At 49.9% G+C, this 20896-nt stretch overlaps 1 protein-coding gene across 1 annotated transcript in view; it reads left to right on the forward strand.

The window, feature by feature from the left end:
• Positions 1-1070: 1070 nt before the first annotated feature.
• IGFBPL1 (insulin like growth factor binding protein like 1) overlaps positions 1071-20896 on the forward strand; it is a 42524-nt gene continuing 22698 nt past the window's right edge. The window contains exon 1 of the mRNA XM_077345524.1: positions 1071-1581. Within this exon, the coding sequence (XP_077201639.1) occupies positions 1140-1581 (442 nt within the window). The 5' untranslated portion in view covers positions 1071-1139. The remainder of the gene's footprint in view (positions 1582-20896) is intronic.

Here is a 20896-nt window from a genome sequence, read left to right on the forward strand (position 1 = left end):
GGATGGAAGGCTGAGTCGACCTTAAGCCGGCTGCTGGGATTGAACTCCCAGCCTCATGGGCAGACAGCTTCAGACAGCATTTCTGCTGCCTTGCACCACAAGAGGATCTTACATGTACCATATACAAGTATATATTATTAAATAAATCTATTATGGTTACCTGCCTTTCCTAGAAGCTCAGGGCAGGTAACAATACAAGACAACATAATACATTATAAATACAAAATCACACAATATAACTCAGTGTGACCCCACTAATCTAAATTCTAAGTTCTAAACAGGGGACGGGAAGGGGACGTCAATCGGGAAGGGCAGCTGTTCCCGCAGTTTCCAGTTTATAAACGCTTCCAAGCCCCTTTCTAAGAAGCTGCACCATGAGGTCTGCCTTTTTTCAGCCTGGACGGTCATGCGCCTCAAATTATTCTCCCAAACCTCCAGATCTCTTTCTAAAGCCCCAAAACTCTCACCTGCAGACGATCTTTCCCCCACCTCACTGTTTGCCCGTTTTGTTTCCCCCTACATCAATATCCTGGTTCCTTCTCCCACTCTCCTTCTGTCTCTCCCTCCCTCAGGCAGGCACCTGCATCCGAGTTCTCTTTTCTTTTTAAGAGAGCCAGCAGAAGGTCGCGGTCAGAGTGTCCCACGAGGCGCCAGGTTCGAATCCCCCCATCCCCATTGGGGGGCTGGGGGGAGACTGAGCCACTCACAGGCGCCCAGGCAAACCTACCTTGCAGGGTGGTAGTAAGGAGAAAAGGAAAGCGAGGAGCGTGACGTCAGCCCCCCGGGGTCCCCACTGGGGAGGGGAGAAGGCGCCACGAATGAATCAAGAGAATGCATAATTGTAAAAACTTCTGTCAAACTGGCCACGGAGCCCTTTCAGGTACGACGCTCAAGATGATGATGAGAATGATAGAAGAGGCAGGCAACGACCGCAACATCACCATTCTCGCGCCCACCCACCCCCAGGGCCCCGACGGCTTTTCGGGGCGGGGCCGTCCGAGGGGGCGGTGCCGGGGAGGCGTGGTCTGTGGGAGGGGCGGGGCTCCTTCCCTCCTCTGGGGTCGGCGGGTCTGCCGGAGCCCTCCAGACGGCGGCTGGCCGGCTCGGGGTTCGTGTGTTTCGCTCTGTACCGCCGAAGGATGGCGCCTTGGCTGCCGCTCGTGGCGCTCTGCCTGCACCTGGCGTCGAGGGGCGCGGAGGGCGCGGGCTGCGGCGCCTGCCAGCCGGACCTCTGCCCGCCGGTGCGGTGCGCGGCGCCCGAGCTGACGGCGCGGGACGAGTGCGGCTGCTGCGGCCGCTGCCTGGGCGTCGAGGGGGAGCGGTGCGGCGGGGCGCGGGGCGGCCGCTGCGGCCCGAAGCTGGTGTGCGTGAGCCAGCGGGCCGAGGGGCAGGCGGAGGCCGACGGCGGCGGCGGCGGCGAAGAGGGCACCGGGCGGTGCGTGTGCGAGGAGGACGGCGCCGTGTGCGGCTCCGACGGGCGCTCCTACGGCAGCGTGTGCGCCCTCCACCTGCACAGCTGGCGCGCCCTGCATGCCGGCCGGGAGCGCGTCCAGAAGAAGCACGACGGCGAGTGCAAGCTCGGTGAGCCAAGGCGGGGGACGGCGGGAGGGCAGGGAGGAGACCCCCCCCCCACGGCGGGGCTGGAGAAACGGGCGAGGCTGTTCCTAGTCGCACCCATTTCCCCCTTTTCTGCACACTTGCTGACCTCCTCCGCGTTAGACGTGTCCATCCTTCTGCGGGCGGTCCCAGCTGTCCCCTCGTCGCACCCCTCGTTTCCTCGGGGTTGTACGAAAACATCAGCTCCGGGGAGGAGGGACGCCAGGCCAGTCCAGGAGACCCAAAAGAGGGTCAGGTTTCCAGAGTGAAAGCGTGGTGCAAAGCGGGGGTCGCTTTCTTGCTCCTCCACATGCAGCCAGCTGGCTGACCCGATGCTGGTCGCAGCTCTCTCAGAGCTCTTCTCACAGAGCTGTCCTGTCAGAGCTCTCTCGGCCCTACCGACCTCTCCCGGTCTGTTGTGGGGAGAGGAAGGGAAGGCGAATGGAAGCCGCTTTGAGAGACTCTCTTCCCTCACCAGAAATGGAGGTCTCGAAGACCTTTGATCCCAGTCTGGAGGTGGGAGGGGTGTTGTAAAGAAGGCTTGGGAAGGATGCGGGGCTGCAAGGCCCCTTTAAACACCCACTTGGAGGGGGGCTGAAAAGTTGCTTCTGCCCCGAGAGAAGGAGGAGGGACCGCAGCCAGCCTTTTCTCAGTAACTATGGTCTTCTTCAAGTGGCTGGGTGGAAGAGGCTGAGGACGGAGGGGCTGTCAGGAAGCAGCCGACGGATGCCCAACCCCCTTAGGGTCTTCCAGGCCAGAGACCAGCAGAGGCGGTCTGCCCTTGCCTGCCTCTTCATAGCCCCCCTGGGCTTCCAGGGCCATCCCTGTTTACTTATCGTCTCATTTACAGCTCACTTTTCACCACATTGGGGACCTGTTGTAGCTTACAACCTTCTCCCCACCTCCATTTTGCTTGCACAACAGAAGAAGAGTTGGTTTTTATACCCCATTTTTCGCTTGCCTTCCCCTCCTCACAACAAACACCCTGCGAGTTAGGTGGGACTGAGAGAGCTTCTGACAGGACTGCCCTGTGAGAACAGTACTATCAAGACTGTGACTGGCTCAAGGTCGCCCAGCTGGCTGCATGTGGAGGAGCAGGGAATCAAATCCGGCTCACCAGAGTAGAAGCCGCTGCTCTTAACCACTACACCAGTCCTGTAAGGCAGTGGTCCCCAGGCCGCAGCTCCCTCTTCCCGCCCCCTCCCCCCGCAGCGGGAAGCTCGCTTGCAGCCCAGCAAGCTTCTTGCTTTGGGGGGGGAAGAGAAGCTTGCCGGGCCGCAAGCTAATCGGCCGCTTTGGCGGCCGATTTCCTTGCGGCCTGGAGGGGCGGGGAGAGGGAGCCGCGGCCACCGGCATGACAGCAGCGCAAATGCCGCGCATGTGTGTTTGCTTACAGCAGAGGCACAAACGCGCACGCACAGCAAGTCTGCACATGCGCGCATTTGCAGCGCATTCGCTGCCGCGCACACACGTTTGCGCCCCCGCTGGACGCAAATGCGCACGTGCGGTGAGTCCGCGCATGCGCGTTTGTGCCGGGGCTGCAGCTCGTGCACGGGGCCCCAGGTTGCCCTCTCCCCCCACCCTGGCCCAGCGGTCCGCAGCCTGCAAAAGGTTGCGGACCGCTGCTGTAAGGTACATTTTACTGATCTTGCATTAAGCAGAGGGTTGGACTAGATGGCCTTCCAACTCTGTGATTCTATGACGTTAGGTTAAGGGCCTGTGACTAGCCAACAATCACTTAGAAAGCTTCCATGGCAAGGCTGGGGATTTGAACCTGGCTCTACCAGATCCTAGGATAACTAACCACTACACTGTATGGTCTCTCACTGCACTTTCCTTGATTACATCTGATTTTATATTAATCATGCTTTTTCCATCTCCAAGTTTCTTTGCTCACTCTGAACAGGCTGAATTCCCTGTGACTGGTTATTATTCCTCACCAGCCTCCCTTTGTAACATCTCCCCACACCCTTCTTTGTGTTGCTTATAAGCGGAAGTATAAATATATCTCCTTGGGTGCTTCTGGTGAAATCTGTTCCTGCTCTCAGAAACCTACCCTGGGACTAAATTTCATTAGTCTAAGAAGAGAAGAGGAGAAACTGTTTTTTGTACCCTGCTTTTCACTGCCCAAAAGATTCTCCAAGGGATTTGCAATGTTGTTCCCTTACCTCTCCCCACAACAGGCACCCAGTGAGGTAAGTGGGGCTGAGAGAGCACTGAGAGGACTGTGACTGGCCCAAGGTCACCCAGCTGGCTCCAAGTGGAGGAGGAATGAGGAATCAAACCTGGCTTTCCAGAAGAGAGGCTGCCACTCTTAACCACTACATCAAGCTGGTTTCCATGATGCCCCTGGACTCTGGGTGGGGGGGTTGTTTCCTTTGGTCAGCCAAGATATGGCACAGTTATAAAGGGGAGGAAATAAAGAAATGTCATATATTCAGGATCTGATAGCAATGGGATGGGGGAATCTTTCTCTCTAAGATAACCTGGCTACAAAAGAGTGTTTGTGCTCACATGTGGCTGTGTTTACCTGTTGGAGCAAAAACCATCCAGAGGTCATGGGGCATACAGATGGACAGCATGTGGCCTGTAAGCATTCATGCACTTTTTCTGTTGGCAAATTCACAAGTGCTGGGAAGAGAATGAACAACAAAGGGGCCAAAAGAAAGGTAAGAGGTACTTTCCCTGCCACTGGAAATAGTGATGGCCAGGAGCATGGATGGTTTTAAAAGTAGCAATTGGTCGAGTGCTCTCCTGTGTATTTGATTCAGTGGGAGAGTACCAGTTGCTACTAGCCATGATGCCTGAAGGGACCCTCCGTCTACAGGAGCAGTAAACCTTTGAAACCCAATTTCTAGGTGGTAATATTAGGAGAAGGCCTCAGCCTTTGTATCCTGTTTGCTCAACCCTCCAGGGCAAATGTTTGGACATTGTGCTGAACAGGATGAAGAAGAGTTGGTTTTTATATCCCACTTTTCTCTTCCCTAAGGAGTTTCAAAGTGGTTTACAATCGCCTGCCCTTCCTCTCCCCACAACAGACACCCTGTGAGGGAGGAAGGACTGAGAGAGCTCTGAGAGAACAGGGAGGAAGGAAGGACTGTGAGAGCTCTGAGAGAACTGGGACTGTCCCAAGGTCACCCAGCTGGCTGCATGTGCAGGAGTAGGGAATCATATCCAGTTCTCCAGATCAGAGTTCACCGCCCTCAACCACGCCAGCACACTGGTTCTGGCCTGGATGGACCACCAATCTGATCCCATGGGCTCTTATAGTCTACGACACGCTTGTCATCCCATCTGTACTGTGTTGATTGTAGTAGGAGATAAATTCCTTTTCTCAGTTCAGCCAAAACAATTAGAGCCAAACCTCCCAATAAAGTCGAGGGTAACCATTTCACACCAGCATCTCTCTTTCGATATTTTGCTGCTGCTTTTGTTGAATAAGGACACGTCCTTGGAGAAGAACATTCTCTAGCTGATTTCTCCATGTTGTCATTTTTGAGGTTAAGTAAGGATGGAGCAAACAAATCAACGTTAGTGGCACTGTGGGTGGGAAATTCTACCTTCAGCCACTCAACCTTTGTTCATAGAATTGGGGGTGGGGGGGGAGTTTTGAAAGTGCTACACGAGATCAAATGGCTAGTATTTATTCATATGTGTATAGATTATTACATTTATAGACTGCCCCTCTCTGTGGACAGGCTTGGGACAATATACAACTTTAACATTCCGTTTAAAATACAGTAAAACAATATATCGATTACTCCATTGTCCTGCTACTTTTCCATGTGTTCAGCGGTGGGATTTTGTCCTGGATAGGGAAGGACAGGAGGCCCATGTGATTTTATTTGCTCCGTCCTCAGCCATCCGATTGGTGGAATAGCGCCATTTTGCAGGACCTGTGGAATTTGTATAGTTCTGTCAGGGCCTGGATCTCGGCTGGCAACTGATTCCACCAAGTTGTAGCCAGGACTGAAAAGGCCCTGATTCCAGTTGAGGCCAGATGCCCTTCCTTCAGGCCAGGAACCACCACGATGTTGGCATTTGAAGACCATAATACTCTTCTGTGTAGAGAATACACTTGGTTGTATGTGTGGAGTTGGAGATATAGGAATGGAACATGGTGGCTGCGTCTAAAATTGGGGAAGGCACTGCTTTAAGGGTAAGGAGAACAGATTGATCCTTTCTGCCTGTTGACTTGAATGTAGCAAATGAACTCACAAAAGGATTCTCGCCCCTTTTGTGGAACACATCAACATAAGGGAAGGGGCGTAGCACAGACTCTTTTGCCCCCACACTCCGCCCTTGCCTCTCCCCCTTCCCTCTTGCTTCCCCATCATGCTTCCTGGTCCCTCCCTCCTCCCTCTCTCTTAGACACGCATACACACGGAGACACAGATTCCTTTCCCCCACTTCCTCCTGCCCTTTCCTGAGCTACCTAGCGCTTCCCCAACCTTGTCGCTGGACCCTTCCCCCCCCCCCGAGACACATACACGCACTGAGACTCCTTCCCCCCATTCACCCCTCCCTTCCCCCACCTTACTTCTTGCAGCAGGTGAGCTGCCATGTTTGGCAGTCCTCCACTGCAGCTGGCAGCTGTGCATCTCCTTTGGGGCTCCAGCAGCACCACAACTGGGCCAGCCTCCATGGGCAGTGGTGCTGTGGCTGCCTCAGCCTCTGCAGCTCCCCCGGCCTGCGCTGCCACCGCGGCTGCTCCAGACTCAGCGGGCAGCACTACCACAGCTGGGCTGCCTGCGCCACTACCGTGGCTGCCCTGGACTCTGCAGGTGGTGCCGCCATGGCAGGGCAGCCTCCTCAGCCGCCGCCACCACTACTGACTACCTCCCAGGGTCTTCTGGCACGTCCGTGAGTGTTTCCGTTTCATTAAGCGCACCAGAAGATGTGTTCCACATCAGAAAAGGTATCTACGATGGTAGACTGAGTCAGATCCGTTGATGTCACTCCAAAGCCATTGTTCTAGATGGACACTTTTGCCCAGGGGGCGCTGAATTTTAGCTGGTGTGGTATTACCAACCCCATCGTCCAAAGCTCATGCAATAGGTTGTGTTTGGGTTGGTCTGAATAAAAGGCGTTACCCTGGATTTGGACTTGGGGATCCTCTCCCTCTGCTGTCCCTGGACATATTTTTGCAGTAGAAAAATTGCAAGCTCTTGGTTTCAGTATCTGGCTATGCTGTTTCGGAATTCATAATCCTCATAGTCCAAGCATGCATTGTGCTGCAGCCCAGGGAGGTACCCTGCTGATATTCATACCTGCAGTCCGCCATGGCGGAACAGCGTGCTGAGCTTCCACAAGGAGCACAAACACATCCTGCGGAGCGGAGACCCGCTGCTCTTGCGGATGCTTCCTCTGCTGGCCATCTCCAGCCCCCAGTTGGGTGGTGCTCTCCCAGCAGGCTCTAATTGGAGACAGCTGCAAGGGCATGAACAGCAGTCATCCCAGGGGGGAAAAAGAGCATCCTGTGAGACCAGGAGCCATGTGCACTCTTGACTTGGTCATATTGCCTTATAAATGGCATTTCAGGGATCCACTGAGATGGTTGTTTATGCCTCAGTTTCTTAACTGATCAGCTTCATGATCTCTAATAGAAGCAATGATACAGAAGAAAACTTTCAGGGCTGCAATCGCACAGATATCATTTACAAAAAAGAATGAGTCCAAACCCTGTACAAAAAGAGAGGGTTTCTCTAGGGGACTAAAATCAGGCAAGTGACATGCCAGAAGGATCTCTGGGAGGAGGGAATTCTAGGGACCCCCACAAGAGAAGGCTCTTAAGCCACCACAGAGAAGGCTCTTTCCCAAGGGATCTTACCTAACCTCGGAAAGTGCAGAGGCTTGGGAAAGGACTGCTTCTGTGATCATAGCAAGGATATTTATACGCAGGAGAAAGCCGCTCTTTCAGTATCCTGGCCCCAACTGTTTAGTTCAGCAAACTTGGTGCCCTGATTTTATCAACAAGCCAAGATTTGCAATCCGCCAGCAAACACATCTGAAACCATCATTCGAAGTAGGTTTGCAAACCAAGGGGGTGGTTCAGTATCTAAAGGGAAGAGTCTGCAATTACACTGCCTGCAGAGGCCTAGAGCATGGAAACCAGAATGCCAGCCCAGCAGACCATAAAAGGAGACATGTGTCAGTCATAGAATCATAGAATAATAGAATTGGAAGGGACCTCCTGGGTCATCTAGTCCAACCCGCTGCACTATGCAGGACACTCACATCCCAATTGCTCATCTACTGTATCCACGGTACAGTGGCTGATTAGTTAGTCTGAAAACTCAAACAATATCTATAATTCCAAACCAGGGGTCCCCAAATTGATGCCCATGGGCACCAGGGCCCCCGCTGACACCTTTACTGGCAGTCACTCAGCAGGGCATCTGATTAGCCACTGAAGTTCTGATTGGCTGGGCACGTTAAAGTAACATGGTTTCAGTGGCAGGTACCACCATAGTGTTGGTTTTATTTTCTCACTCCTCTTTCCCAGTATTTTTGAAATGACCCCCTTTATCCCGTGCACTTGGCTTCCTCTGCATGGTTGACTCCGCCTCCTGTGGCAGCCATTTTGTGTTTGCGCCCACTAGCCTGTTTTGGAAACCCAAAGGTGCCCAGAGGCTCAAAAGCTTTTGGGACCCCTGTTCTAAACAATGATCTCTCCCACTGTGGTTTAAACTCGGCCCACTTCATCACATGCATGATGTGTCATGATTAGATTACGCTCCATGCATCTGGGCAGAAGGAGCCAGCATGGTGTAGAAGTTAAAGAGTGGAAGACTCTCATCTGGAGAACTGGGTTTGCAGCCAGCTGGGTGACCTTGGGCCAGTCACGTTTCTCTTAGAGCTGTTCTTGCAGAGCAGGTCTCTTCGTTCTGTCAGCCTCACTTAGCGACCTCACAGGGTGTCTGTGGTGAGGAAAGGAAAAGAAAGGTGTTTGTAAGCTGCTATGTGGCTTCTTTGGGTAGTAAGAAACAGGGTACAAAAAGCCAGTTCTTCTTCTACTTCATCATACATTTGTTTGTCCCTGATGTGCTGCCCGACTCTTTTTTGTCAACTTACGTGAATTTGTTGTGTATAGCTGTGCCTCTTTTGCTTCCTGCAGCTGCTGGGATTTTTCTCATGTTATGTTTGCACATTAGAAATTCTTCTGTTCACCCCCCTTCCCAAAATAAGCAGCGAGTCCCAGTGATTTCCCACAAAGCAGGATTTCGTTTCCTTTGAGAATTATTGCCATTGTACCTTAAATTGTCTGCAGTCGGGCCGCTTCTCGGCCTGTGTGGCTGTGGTTGCCCTGAACACGTCTGCAGCTCACAAAGCGTATCTTGATTTTGTTGGGCTTGACTTCCAGAAGAGCCAGGCGATGTTAATGGAAGACTTGAGGAATTTGTACATGCAGCCTGGATTCTGATGAATAATCCTTAGCATCCGTATAGTACTTTAGAAGTCTCATCGAGCCTGTTTCATGGGAGTGTCCCTTTATGCTGGGGAAAGTCTTGAACCTGGGAGAACCTTTGCTTTCTTGAGGACGCTCGAATCAGAAGCAGATTATTGTTTTCTCAGAAAGCTGAAAGGGGTGTGGTAGAGTCATCGTTGCCCATGCAGTTCTCCGGGAGACCCCAATCTTGAAGTGCTTTTTTACTTTTTTGAGACTGGGTAGTGGGCCAGTTTGACATCTTTGGGGCTGGGGATTTTGAACAAGTTCTACTCAGTTCTAGATCTTAGTCCCCTTTGGGGAATGTAGGGGAGGAGGCAGTCCTGCAGATATGCAGGTTCCAGATCGTTTAGGGTCTTCAATCTGGAGCCCGTGTAGCTGGGAGAGCATTGCTGTGGTCTGGAGCAGCTTCAAGGGCAGCTCCATGTAGAGCAAGTTGCAGTAGTCCAGTCTGATGACTATTCAATGGATCACTGTAGCTAGACTGGAATCTGTCAAGTAAGGTGTGATTTCTCATGCTTGGCAAAGATGCTAAGACGCCTGGTGGGCAACATTTGTGACCATAAATAGAAAACCGTCCAGGATCACATCTAGGATCTTGATGGTGTCCAGAGTTGTTCAAATGACCATAGTGTGAGAGTGTACACCTTGAGCAAGTTCTGTTTCTGTCCATCTCCAATACATTCTGGGTCTGCAGGCACAACATGACCAACATTTTGACTCATTTGTTTTAAACCAAAGCAACCTGAGGTTATCTCGGACCTTCACACCGTCTCTGTGGGACTTCTGTCACTTTCTGGACTCAACAAAACTGACCCAGGGTTAGCAACCCTAGCAGGTTTGCATAGCAGCACAAAACCTGAACCAAGCTGAATGCTCATACCAGGGCTCGTCAAACTGCGGCCCTCCAGATGTCCATGGACTACAATTCCCAGGAGCCCCTGCCAGCATTTGCTGGCAGGGGCTCCTGGGAATTGTAGTCCATGGACATCTGGAGGGCCGCAGTTTGACTACCCCTGGCTCATACCCTTAGCCACAGCAGCAGCTAAACTTTTCGTGGCTTGATCGGTGTCCGCCCCGCCCCGTGCATTTCCCCAAACGGAGATGTGGTTCCATAAAGGCAGCCTGAGCATATTCCCTCTTTGTGTTTGCCAGACGAATGCAAATAAACCATCCGTACGCTTTTGTCTAAGTGGACTTATTGGTGCTCAGCCTGCTATTGTTTTGAGCCCAATTCTAATGATAATGAAAGCCTAGCCAAAGAGGAGGCATTTATGTGTCAGTAAGTACCTCATTATATCTTAACAGAGGGGCACTAATTTATTCATGTATAATCAGTGGGGTGATATTTAACAGTCTCCTCTGGGAGCCGTCTTGTTTATAACAGCTGCTTCTCTTACAATCCGTAAGCAGATAGTTCCTTTAAGGCGTGTTCTTTTTTTAAATAGGTTTTTAATGAGCTTTGCAGGGATCCGAGGGGATTGCAAAGTGATTTCTTTTCTTTTTTTCCCCTATTGGGAGGGGGGATATTGGTTCTGATGCCCATTGTCCAACAGGGCTTACTCCTTCAGAAGTAATAGCAGGATGTCTTTTAGAACTGGTGGGTAGGCGAAAATCATCCCCCACCTCCTGACCATGTCCTCACTTCTCCGTGAGAATGCCAGCCAGCCCTAAGGTTAAGACCTGTGCTTGTCCAAGAGTCGTACCCATCCCGCCGCTTGCCCCTTTAATCACGTCCATTCATCAGCGGCTTTGTGGCCCTTTCTCTGGACAAAGCCAGCCTCTCTGCCCCTGTCAATCGCTCTGGAGGCAAAAGTTGGCGAAACGAAGGGAGGGGGGACTCCAACAAGACGGATTGCTTTGAGAGAACCTGCAATTCCTTTGAGCTCCTCCGTCCCCACCGTTTGCTTTACAATACTCCGGCTACATCGAGAAATAACTGACAGAGCTCCTTTCATTCCCGCTGGTGCTTTTCACACTCTTTAATCCTCTTGCCGACTCAGCCAATAGGAGATTAGGCTGGAGCTTTGCTCATTTCACTGCCGACGTGGGCACAGTTACATTTTCATAAATTAGATTTGGGGGTGTAGTGGGGGGGGGTTCTGTGTGTAGCACGCCGTGCGCTTGGCCTTAACTCTGTGGCGCTTTCTTTGGTTACTCTGAGGGGGAATCGCACCCCTTATCAGTTATACGAGCAGTAAGAGAAACGGCAAAATAATATTCACAAGTGGACGGATCATGCAATACATGAGCCAGATTTGCTTTTTGAAAAGCCAAAAAATATAGCTCCCTCCCAAGAAGGCTGCCTTTCTGCTGACCTACAGTGCAGAGCTGTGCTTGGAAAAAAAATTAGGAAATCAGACAGGCACTGTATCAAGATGGTGACAATTCTTTTTTTGCCACTGGGAAAACACAAACAACCAGATGCGCACATCTGGTATTCTTCTGCAGTGATGTAGAAATGAGGCTGAAGTTTGAAAAGGCATAGAGACCTTGGATATCTTAACAACAGATGTAAAAAATGTAAATAAAAGACACTCTGGCCATTTTCTTTATCCGCCCGACTTGGGGCCTTGGCAGCTGTAAAGATTTGGTCTAAAACCCCCTTCCTGTGGCTTGTTACTCAAAGGTTTCCTCCATCGTTTTTTCCACTGGAGGAAAATACACTGGGCATTTTTTTTCTGGGAATGGGGACCAGTGGTTAGCTGTGAAAATGCCCTGCCTCTTGGAATTGAAGGACTTTGCAATATCTCCTGCATCTTAGACTCCAGAGGGGAACTATGAGAGAGTAAGAAGAACGGACAGGCCAGGGCACAGAAGAGCCTTCCTGTCTCTCCTTTGATGCTAACCCTTTGATATGTAGAATGCTGTTCTTTCGGAACAGCCTTCCTTCCGTTCTGATATCCCTCTCACACGCATTGCCAGACCTCACCATCCGTGGTATCCTGAGAGCAGGACATAGAATCCTGCCTCTCCCTCCATCCTAGTTAGATTAGATTAGTGCCCAAGAAATGTGGTTCCTACAATAAAGCAGTCAAATTCATTTGAAAAGTGGGGAAAAATTTATTGTTTTCTTGCCTGCACACACAAGGAACACATGATTTCTGCTGTTGCTTGAAACATTGTGCACTCTGCTAAACTATGGGAGTTTAGTCCAAATATCCCAACATATAGTCCAAATATCCCCATGCTGTTCCACAGCATCCAGGCTAACTTCACCCCAATCACCAACTTCTCCCTCTCTGCTTCTCGTGGTTCTCCCACCTGTTCTTCCTCTCCTTGCCGAAACAGCTGCCACCTCTGGTCTCCAGTGGAACTAACAAGGTTGAAAGAAAGATGCATTGCATGCAGCTGCCTTATACCGAGACAGACGGTTGGTCGATCAGGGACATTTTGGCCAGCTCTGATTGGCAGTGACTCTCCAGGGTCTCAAGGGTTGGAAATATTAGCTCCTTTCCCAGTAATTAGCAGAGTTCCCAATGGCTCAGAAGACATCAGAGGCCTTGTGGTCTCTGTGTGCGCACAGGCAAGAAAAATGACAAATGAATAAATAGACTCCTTTTGTCTTTTCAAACTAATATGGGCACTTTATTATAAGGCAGCCTCTTTCAACCTTTTCACTGAAGAACTCCTGAAGGATTTTTCAGGCTTCAAGTAACTGAAGTAACTGGATCATCCATGTCAGGGAGTTAGTGAGAAAGAGGAGCTGAACACCCCAGAAGTGGGGACAGAGAAGTGGGTGCAGAAGTAAGAGGTGGGAGCCAGCCAGTCTATCTGTTGATCATTTACTGTTTCCATTGTGGAGAAAGAGGCTAGGCCTGTAGAGCACGAGGGGAAATGGGCTCCAGTGACATCTAGTGATGTCAGTGGCTATCCAAACTTTGGGGAGAGGTCACATAAACCCCTGGGGAGCTCTCGCATCACCCCAGTGTTCCAAGGGAATCCCTGATGATAAGGAAACCATGTCCTGCTCTCTTGATGCTAAGATGGAGATCTGACAGTGTGTAGAGAAAAGGCATCAAAAGCCAAGGGAAGGAAGATGCCCTGAGAATCGCATCATACACTTGAGTAGGATAGCACAGAGCAGAGAATGAAAGGATGTTTTGTGTATGAGCTTCTCTCTCTCTCTCTCTCTCTCTCTCTCTCTCTCTCTCTCTCTCTCTCTCTCTCTCTCTCTCTCTCTCTCTCTCTCTCTCTCTCTGACCCTATTGTAGTCTCCCTCTGAAGTCTGAGGCATTGCAAAGTCCTTCACTTCCAACATAAAACAGAGGCCCTTCACATCACCTGCTCCCTGATCTTTTCAGCTACAGATTCTGGGACTTTCTGCATGCCGAGCAGATGCTGTACTACTGAACTGGGGCCTGTCTGCAATTTCACCAAAGCCATCGTGATGTAGTAGTTAAAGAGTGGCCAACTCTAATATGGAGAGCCGGGTTTGATCCCCCAGTCCTCCCCATGCAGCCAGCTGGGTGACCTTGGGCCAGTTCTCACAGGGGATCTGTTGTGGGGAAGGGAAAGGTATTTGTAAGCCACTTCTGGTAGTGAAAAGCAGGTTATAAAAAGAAAAACAGCTCTTCTTCAGCTTGTCTTCTCTCTTGTTTTTAGTTTAAAACTGTGCACCAGTGGAGTGATTCATATGTTCCTTCTGAACAAACTTCCATCCTGTGTCCTTTCACTAGAGACCACTAAAAATGCAAACACCAATTAGCAAACTTTGACTTCCTCTCTTCTCTGGGATGCAGTGAAGGAAAGGAGGCCCATCTGTAATGAGTGAAGGGGATTTATTATTCTTTATCATATGGCTTGAGTGTAGTGTAGCCAGATCTGAAGATTGTTTGGCAGCCAGGCAAGGGATGTTCAGAGGTGTTTACCATTGCCTGCCTCCACGTCATGACCCTGGTGTTCCTTAGAGCAGGGGTAATCAACTTGTGGTCCTCCAGATGTCCATGGACTACAATTCCCATAAGCCCCTGCCAGCAAACACTGTGGCAGGGGCTCATGGGAATTGTGGTCCATGGACATCTGGAGGATCACAGGTTGACTACCCCTGCCTTAGAGGTCTCCCATCCAAGAACTGACCAAGGCCAACCCTACTGACCTTCCAAGATTTGATGCGATTGGACTTGCCTGGGTCATCCAGGTCAGGGAGTTAATGGGAAAGAGAAGCTGAACACTCCAGGGGAAGAGCTGCTGATGCCACCAGTCAAGATGTAGCTTTTATATGTGGCTTTAGGATGCTTTGGGCTAATCCTGCGTTGAGCAGGAGGCTGGGCTAGATGGCCTGTATGGCCCCTTCCAACTCTATGATTCTATGATTCTATTCCATCCAGATGCTTCCAGCTGTATTTGCTTTTGGAGAAAAGAGGGGAGAACCCTTCCTTATTTTTGTTCAGTTCTGAGAGTGTGCAAAGCTTAGGAGAACAAAACAACCCTGATTCCAGTTAAAAGCAGATACATTTATTTGGGTGGAAACAAAAGAGAAAGGATCAAGTAAAGTAGTAATCAGAATTACACAGAGCTAGAAAAACCCACAAAGGGTCGTCAAGTACAGCCCCCCACACACATACACACACCTTCTTGGGGACTTTAAAAACATACTCATCTAGTCTCCTCCTAAAATTTCCAACGAAGGAAACCCCACCACTCTCCAAGGTAGCATGTTCCATCTAGAAAACCGCTCTCACTGTCAGCAAATGCTTTTTGGTATTTAAGTGGAACCTCCTTTCCCGTAATTTGAACCCATTACTCCTAGTCCTTGCCTCTGCAGTAAACAAACTGGCCTCCTCTTCAGCATGTCTCCCTTTCACATGGTGAAACACAGCCATCCTATCACCCCTTGCCCTGCTTTCTCCAAGCTACACACACCCAACTCTCTCAACCTCTCCTAGTCGCCCTTCTCTGAACACGTCACAACTTGTCAGACTCCTCCTTGAGTTGCAGAATATTCCAAACAAAGTATAACCAGTGCAGAACAGAGTGGCTGAAATAAGCCCAGATCTAATTTGAGAGCTATCATGGAAGCAGGGGGAGATCCGCCAAGGCAACTGAGAATTGAGATAAACCGACATCACCCCTAGATGATGTCCATTGTAAGACACTTTATTGCCACAGCTGCAGTCCTGTCCTCATTCCGGCGGTGGTCAATAACAAAGCAAAAGATAGATTCAAGTGGACAGCTGTGTTGGTCTGAAGTTGCACAACAGAAATTGAGTCCAGTAGCACCTTTAAGACCAACAAAGATGTCTTCAAGGCGTGAGCTTTCGAGGGCTTGCACTCTTCCTCAGACTAATGAACAACCATCATAACAGTGGAGATATAAGGCAAAAGCTGATTACGGTAAATTAGTAAACTGCATCACAACATCCAAGTTAAGCCATATGATGCCATATGGTAGAATTATGGCTTTCTGAAGAAGACCGGATGCACTCGAAAGCTCACGCCTTGAATAAGTCTTTGTTGGTCTTAAAAGCAAAAGATTGCAGCCGAGTTCTCCCTTTTGGTAGAGCGTTTCAGTCTTAGAACTCAGTGACCCCACCGGTTTAATTCCCGTGGGAAGGAGGGTCATCCTCACACCTAGGGCTGATGGGTCTCTAGGTGTCTGTGAAGCTTGTGAGGACCCATTCACAGGCGGTTCTGCAAGACAGGCAGCTGACTTGTCCAATTCAGTGCAGTCAGACTTTGGAGTGGCAGACTTTTTCTCTCTGGGTTGTGGCACCCACTCCCTGCACCCCTATGCCGCTTTCCTCGCTCTGGGAGCAGTCTGGAAGTGGGGGGGTTGGCTAGACAAGCTGTTTCACCTTCGTTCCAGAGGGAAAGGATTTTCATCAGAGGCGACCAGCTTGTCACCACACCCAAGGCTACTTTTCGGTGTTCAGAAAAGATCAGGGAAGCAGGTCTCCTTTCGGTAGTAGCACCATCTCATTTGAACCTCGCTTTGCCATTGAGATTGCTGCCCATAAAAGTGCTTGACTCTGGCCCGGCCGTGTCCGTACTTTGCTTCCAGAATATATATATTTTTTTCTGAGCACATCCAGGCTTCTTCCAAAGCCCGTAAGAGCAACACGCCGTGGCTCCGCTTGGAAAGGACACCTTTGAAGTCTCGCCCTCTCATTCTTCTAAAGATTAGAGGCGGATTTTCTGCTAGCGGCATGGAATGTTATGGCTGTCGGACGGCATCACTGTCCTTTGAGCGTTGTCAGGGGGGTTCAGCTGCTTTCCTGACAGCTTGTGCCTTTGAACTAGACAGCCTGGAAGGCATTCTGTCTTTGCTATTGTAATAGCTCCCTGACGCGCAGGTCTGTGTAAATCGACAAGGCATTATTAAACGCAGCAGATTTTCACACATGCCCCATATATCTGCTCCCCCCCCTCCCCCAGGATAGAAGTTACAGCGAGGGCTACTGCTTTTAATGATCTGCTGATGATAGGCAAAGCCAAGCACATGTCCATGGCTGTTGGCGTACTGAGACAGAGACACTGCCTAAAGTCACCTATTAGGGGACAGAAATCAAATTCCTCCCATCTTTCCTGTTCCATTTTAAAATGTGCCGTCCCTTTAAAGCTTCCTGGCGTGGCACGGAACCAGGGATGACCCAGGGATGGAAGCAGAAGCAGCGACTGGATCTTCCGGGCTGTGCTCCGTGTACAGTGACTCTAATTATAAACATTGTACTGCCAGATGGTTTTTTTTTTTCATCCCAGTCCTTATTATGTACTGGATTGCTTGTTCACATGAGTGCTTTCACACTTTCTCCAGCTAATGAATTGCATCCAGACGGCATCCGTTCTTTCTCTTACTGCAGGACATATTGTCTCGTCTTCCCCCGCCCCTCTTCCCCTTTTACACACATTATTTTTATCTGCAGAGTTCAGGGTTCTCCCCTTTCTCCTCTTCCACTCACAGCAGCCCTTTGAAGTAAGTTGGAGCTCAGGTCTCTCAGAGCCAAGTATCACAACTCCAGAGTAAGTAACTGTGCAGGGGTTCTACCAGGAGATCCAGAGAGGTGCAATGGTCAAACAAGGATAGGAGACCAGGGTTTCAATCTGCTAGGGAAGCTTCCCAGCTCTCAGCCTCATCTACTTGACAGTGTTGTGCTGAGGGTAGGACAGAGGAGAGGGTCCCCTTTGAGACCCACATGGAGGAGAAAAAATAGGTGACACATAGAATAAATATGAAGCACTGCCTTCTTTCTGAAGTTGCCATGTTGGTCTTCAGCCACTGCTTTAGTTTTCAGGGTCAATGAAATTCTTTCTGGACTTTCTGAGGCTTCCTTCCCCACACCAGTTTTTTGGGACATGACCTTACTCGTCTGTTTGCAAACCTCAAAAGTATCTTTTGGTGGTCCTGGTTTATTCAGCCATGCTGCCATAAACACAGAGAGACCATGATTGTCACCTGTTTAATCAGAGTCCAGCAGCACCTTTAAGACCAACAAAGATTTATTCAGAGCGTGAGCTTTCAAGTGCAAGTAATCTTTGAAGAGCGCTTACACTCGAAAGCTCACGCCCTGCATAAATCTTTGTTGGTCTTAAAGGTGCTGCTGGACTCTGATTTGATTGTGCTACTTCAGACCAACACGGCTACCCATTTGAATCTGTCACCTGTTTAATATGTTATGACTGGCCCAATGACACCCAGCTGGCTGCATGTGGAGAAGCAGGGAATCATACCCAGCTCACCAGATGAGAGGCTGCCACTCTTAACCACTACACCAAGTGGTGTTCCCACCATTTTAAAAAGTGCATTGTTAAAAACGGTAGCTGCAGAATAGATACACCCGAGGAAGAAGAACGATGCATAAGGTGGACAACGAATCCAAAATCAAGGTTAAAGGCTTATTCCTCTGAAAATCTGCAGTAAAATGTATGTGCGTAATTGGGCCTCTGTCTCCAGTAGAAATACGATATGTCATCCAGGGAAAATATGTAATACAGGTCTATATTTATATATTAACATTGGAATGCCTGTGTTGATATCCTGATATGCTCATTGGCCATAATACAGTGCCCAAAGGATTAAAATAGAAAATCAGAAGTTTATATGCGGAAATGTCACCATCTCTGCACAGCGAATCCCGAATGATAAAAATACAACCCTCGCTTGCTTTACCCATAAAAATACTTACCAACCTTGACTGAGGTCCAAAGACTGTATATTTTTAGTTCAAACGCATTAGCTGAACTGTATCACGTTCCCCAAAGAGGAAACACAGTAGGGATACTATGACTGAAAGGGTTTCGCTGGATCCGGAATCAGACAGGGCAGGAAGCACACGGCCACTGCTGAAAATGCCCATAATGCAATAGCATGGCTTTCTGAGTTGGCGTGCCCTTGTACAAGGGCTGCTGATGAAGGAGAAGAGGGGCAGGGAAACTGGGAATCTGGCGTGATGCTGTCAGCATGAATTTTGTTTTTAATAATTGGGGAGAAATGGAGGAGGAAGAAGTACCAGTCCAGGGATACTAAGGAAGTGTTTCTTGTAGCATCTTACTGTGCTTTCCTCTGTGGAGACAAACCATTCTTGCTAAATCTTTGTTTATCGGTCCTAAGTTTTTTCCAAAATGCGGTGGTAATCCCCATAGGCCCTGACCTGGATGTCCCAAGCTGGCTTGATCTTGCCACCCCTCAGAAACTAAAGGTTGGCCTTGGTTAATACAGGGATGGGAAACAACCAGAGAAGTCCATCCTCACTACATGGAGGCGGGCAATGGCAAACCACCTCTGAACGTCTCTTGCCTTGAAAATCCTCTGGTAGGGGTTGCCAAACTGTGGCTCTCCAGATGTCCATGGACTACAATTCCCATGAGCGCCTGCCTTGAAAAGTCATCTGGAGTCACCTTAAGTCAACAGTGACTTTTTGGCCCTTTCCACCACCAGTCTCTGTGGCCTTAATGAAAGCTCTGTCCGATCGGTTTTCCCCGTGTCCTGAGGGGGAAAATCAGCCCCCAAAGCAAAAGACATGGGACACGACTTATTGGGACAAGGTAACGGGCAAGCGTTTGCGTCCTACAGAACTCTTCATGGGGTTGCATGGTTAATGCACAAAATGCAACACATTCCTGCTGAATTCAGATCAATTTGACTTCAGGTCTTCCTCTGTCCCTCTCCCCATTGAAACAGAAAAGTGTTCTGCATGTGATTAGGGAAGCAATCAAGCAAAGGTTGGATACACACTTTTCTTGGATGCTTTAGGATGCTTAGGGCTAATCCTGCGTTGAGCAGGGGGTTGGACTAGATGGCCTGTATGGCCCCTTCCAACTCTATGATTCTATGATTCTAGGGAAGCTCAGAAAGGGGAGGGAAGGCAAGTGCAGCAAGAGCTTCTTTCTTTTCTTGAACGGGGGAGGAGAAGAGAGAGGATTGGAGACAGCAGAGGAGGGGGAATTAATCCAAGAGGCAAATTTCTGCCAAGAGAAGTTAGGGCTTCCCCTTTAAGGGAAACCTTGCAACCTGGGAACAAGGAAGCCTTTAGCTCAGTGGTCCCCAACCCGCGGGCCGCGAAGGCCTTGGCGCCGGGCCGCAGCTCCCTCTTCTCGCCCCCCCCCCCGAAGCGAGAAGCTCGCCAGGCCACGAGCAAATCGGCCGCCGAAGCAGCCGATTAGCTCACGGCCCGGCAAGCTTCTTGTTTCGGGAGGTGGGGGGAAGAGAAGCTTGCCGAGCCGCAAGCTAATCGGCCGCTTTGGCGGCCGATTTGCTGGTGGCCCGGAGGGGCCGGGAGAGGGAGCTGTGGCCCTCCCTGCATGGCAGCGGCGCAAACGCGCGTGCGCAGCAGTCCGTGCATGCGCGTTTGCGCTGGGGCTGTTGCGCGTGCGCGGGGCCCCGGGCCACCCTCTCCCGCCACTCCAGAGCAGCGGTCCGCGGCAACCAGAAGGTTGCGGACCACTGCTTTAGCTGAAGCCCTGGCCAATCAGGGCTTTTCTACAGCGTTGGAGGTTCGAGGCAGCAAGTTAATTCTGGACAAGCAGAAAGCAGCAGCACTACTCATGCCGATTTTTCAAATATCAAGGGTTATATCCACTCCAGGATATCACGGGGAAAAGGTAGGGTCACTCCAGATCAATCGTGCTTGTTGCAGATGAAAAATTTAAATTGCCCCAAATCAAAATGGAAATCACATTCAGTGTAGACGGCAGGGACTGAACTGACCTGGGATTGGAATAAAAGCTCCGTGCAGATTCAGCCCAGGTTAGTGTGCCTAAGAGGAGAAAGTTAAAGAGGTCGGAAGGCCTTTCTCCTCCTGGACCAACCTGGCACCCAGTATATGCCAAGTCCTGCTTTTCTGAAGTGGAATGATCAGAGAGGAGGAGAGAGCTTCCATCGTCCAGGTTCTCTGCTTGCTGTTGAACTTTACTTGGCTGTTCTTCTTGAGGCAATGGCAGAAGACAGGTTTTTTTAAAATTCTGTCAGGGATGTCAGTATGCGGCTGAAAGGTCCTGTTCAGAGATGTATTTTAGGACAGAAGTTCCAATGTGGTGCTGCTCTCCACAGCTCTCTTGCGCTTCACTTCTCACTGGTTCATTGTATTTGTTGCTCTTTTTAAGTCTGCCTGGTTGTTGTTTTTTTTATCATAGCTCTCTTCTGATTGTTGCCTTTTGAGTGGATTATGAGCAGATGCCGAAGTGGCTAAAAAGTATTCAGATTCTATACACACTGGATAATGCACTTCCAGTGCACTTTAGAAGTAGATTTTTCTGTTTTGCACAGCAAAACCCAGCAGCAAAAGCACATTGAACATGCATTATCCAACGTGCAGAATGGGCACTGAGTAGGACAAAGAACCCAACTTGAAAAGATTTGAAGAATAAAAAAGAGTATTTTAGGAAATGGAAGGAAGGCCTTATTGCCAAGGATGA

The sequence above is a fragment of the Paroedura picta genome, chromosome 7 (assembly GCF_049243985.1).
Source record: "Paroedura picta isolate Pp20150507F chromosome 7, Ppicta_v3.0, whole genome shotgun sequence".
Classification (NCBI taxonomy): Eukaryota; Metazoa; Chordata; class Lepidosauria; order Squamata; family Gekkonidae; genus Paroedura; species Paroedura picta.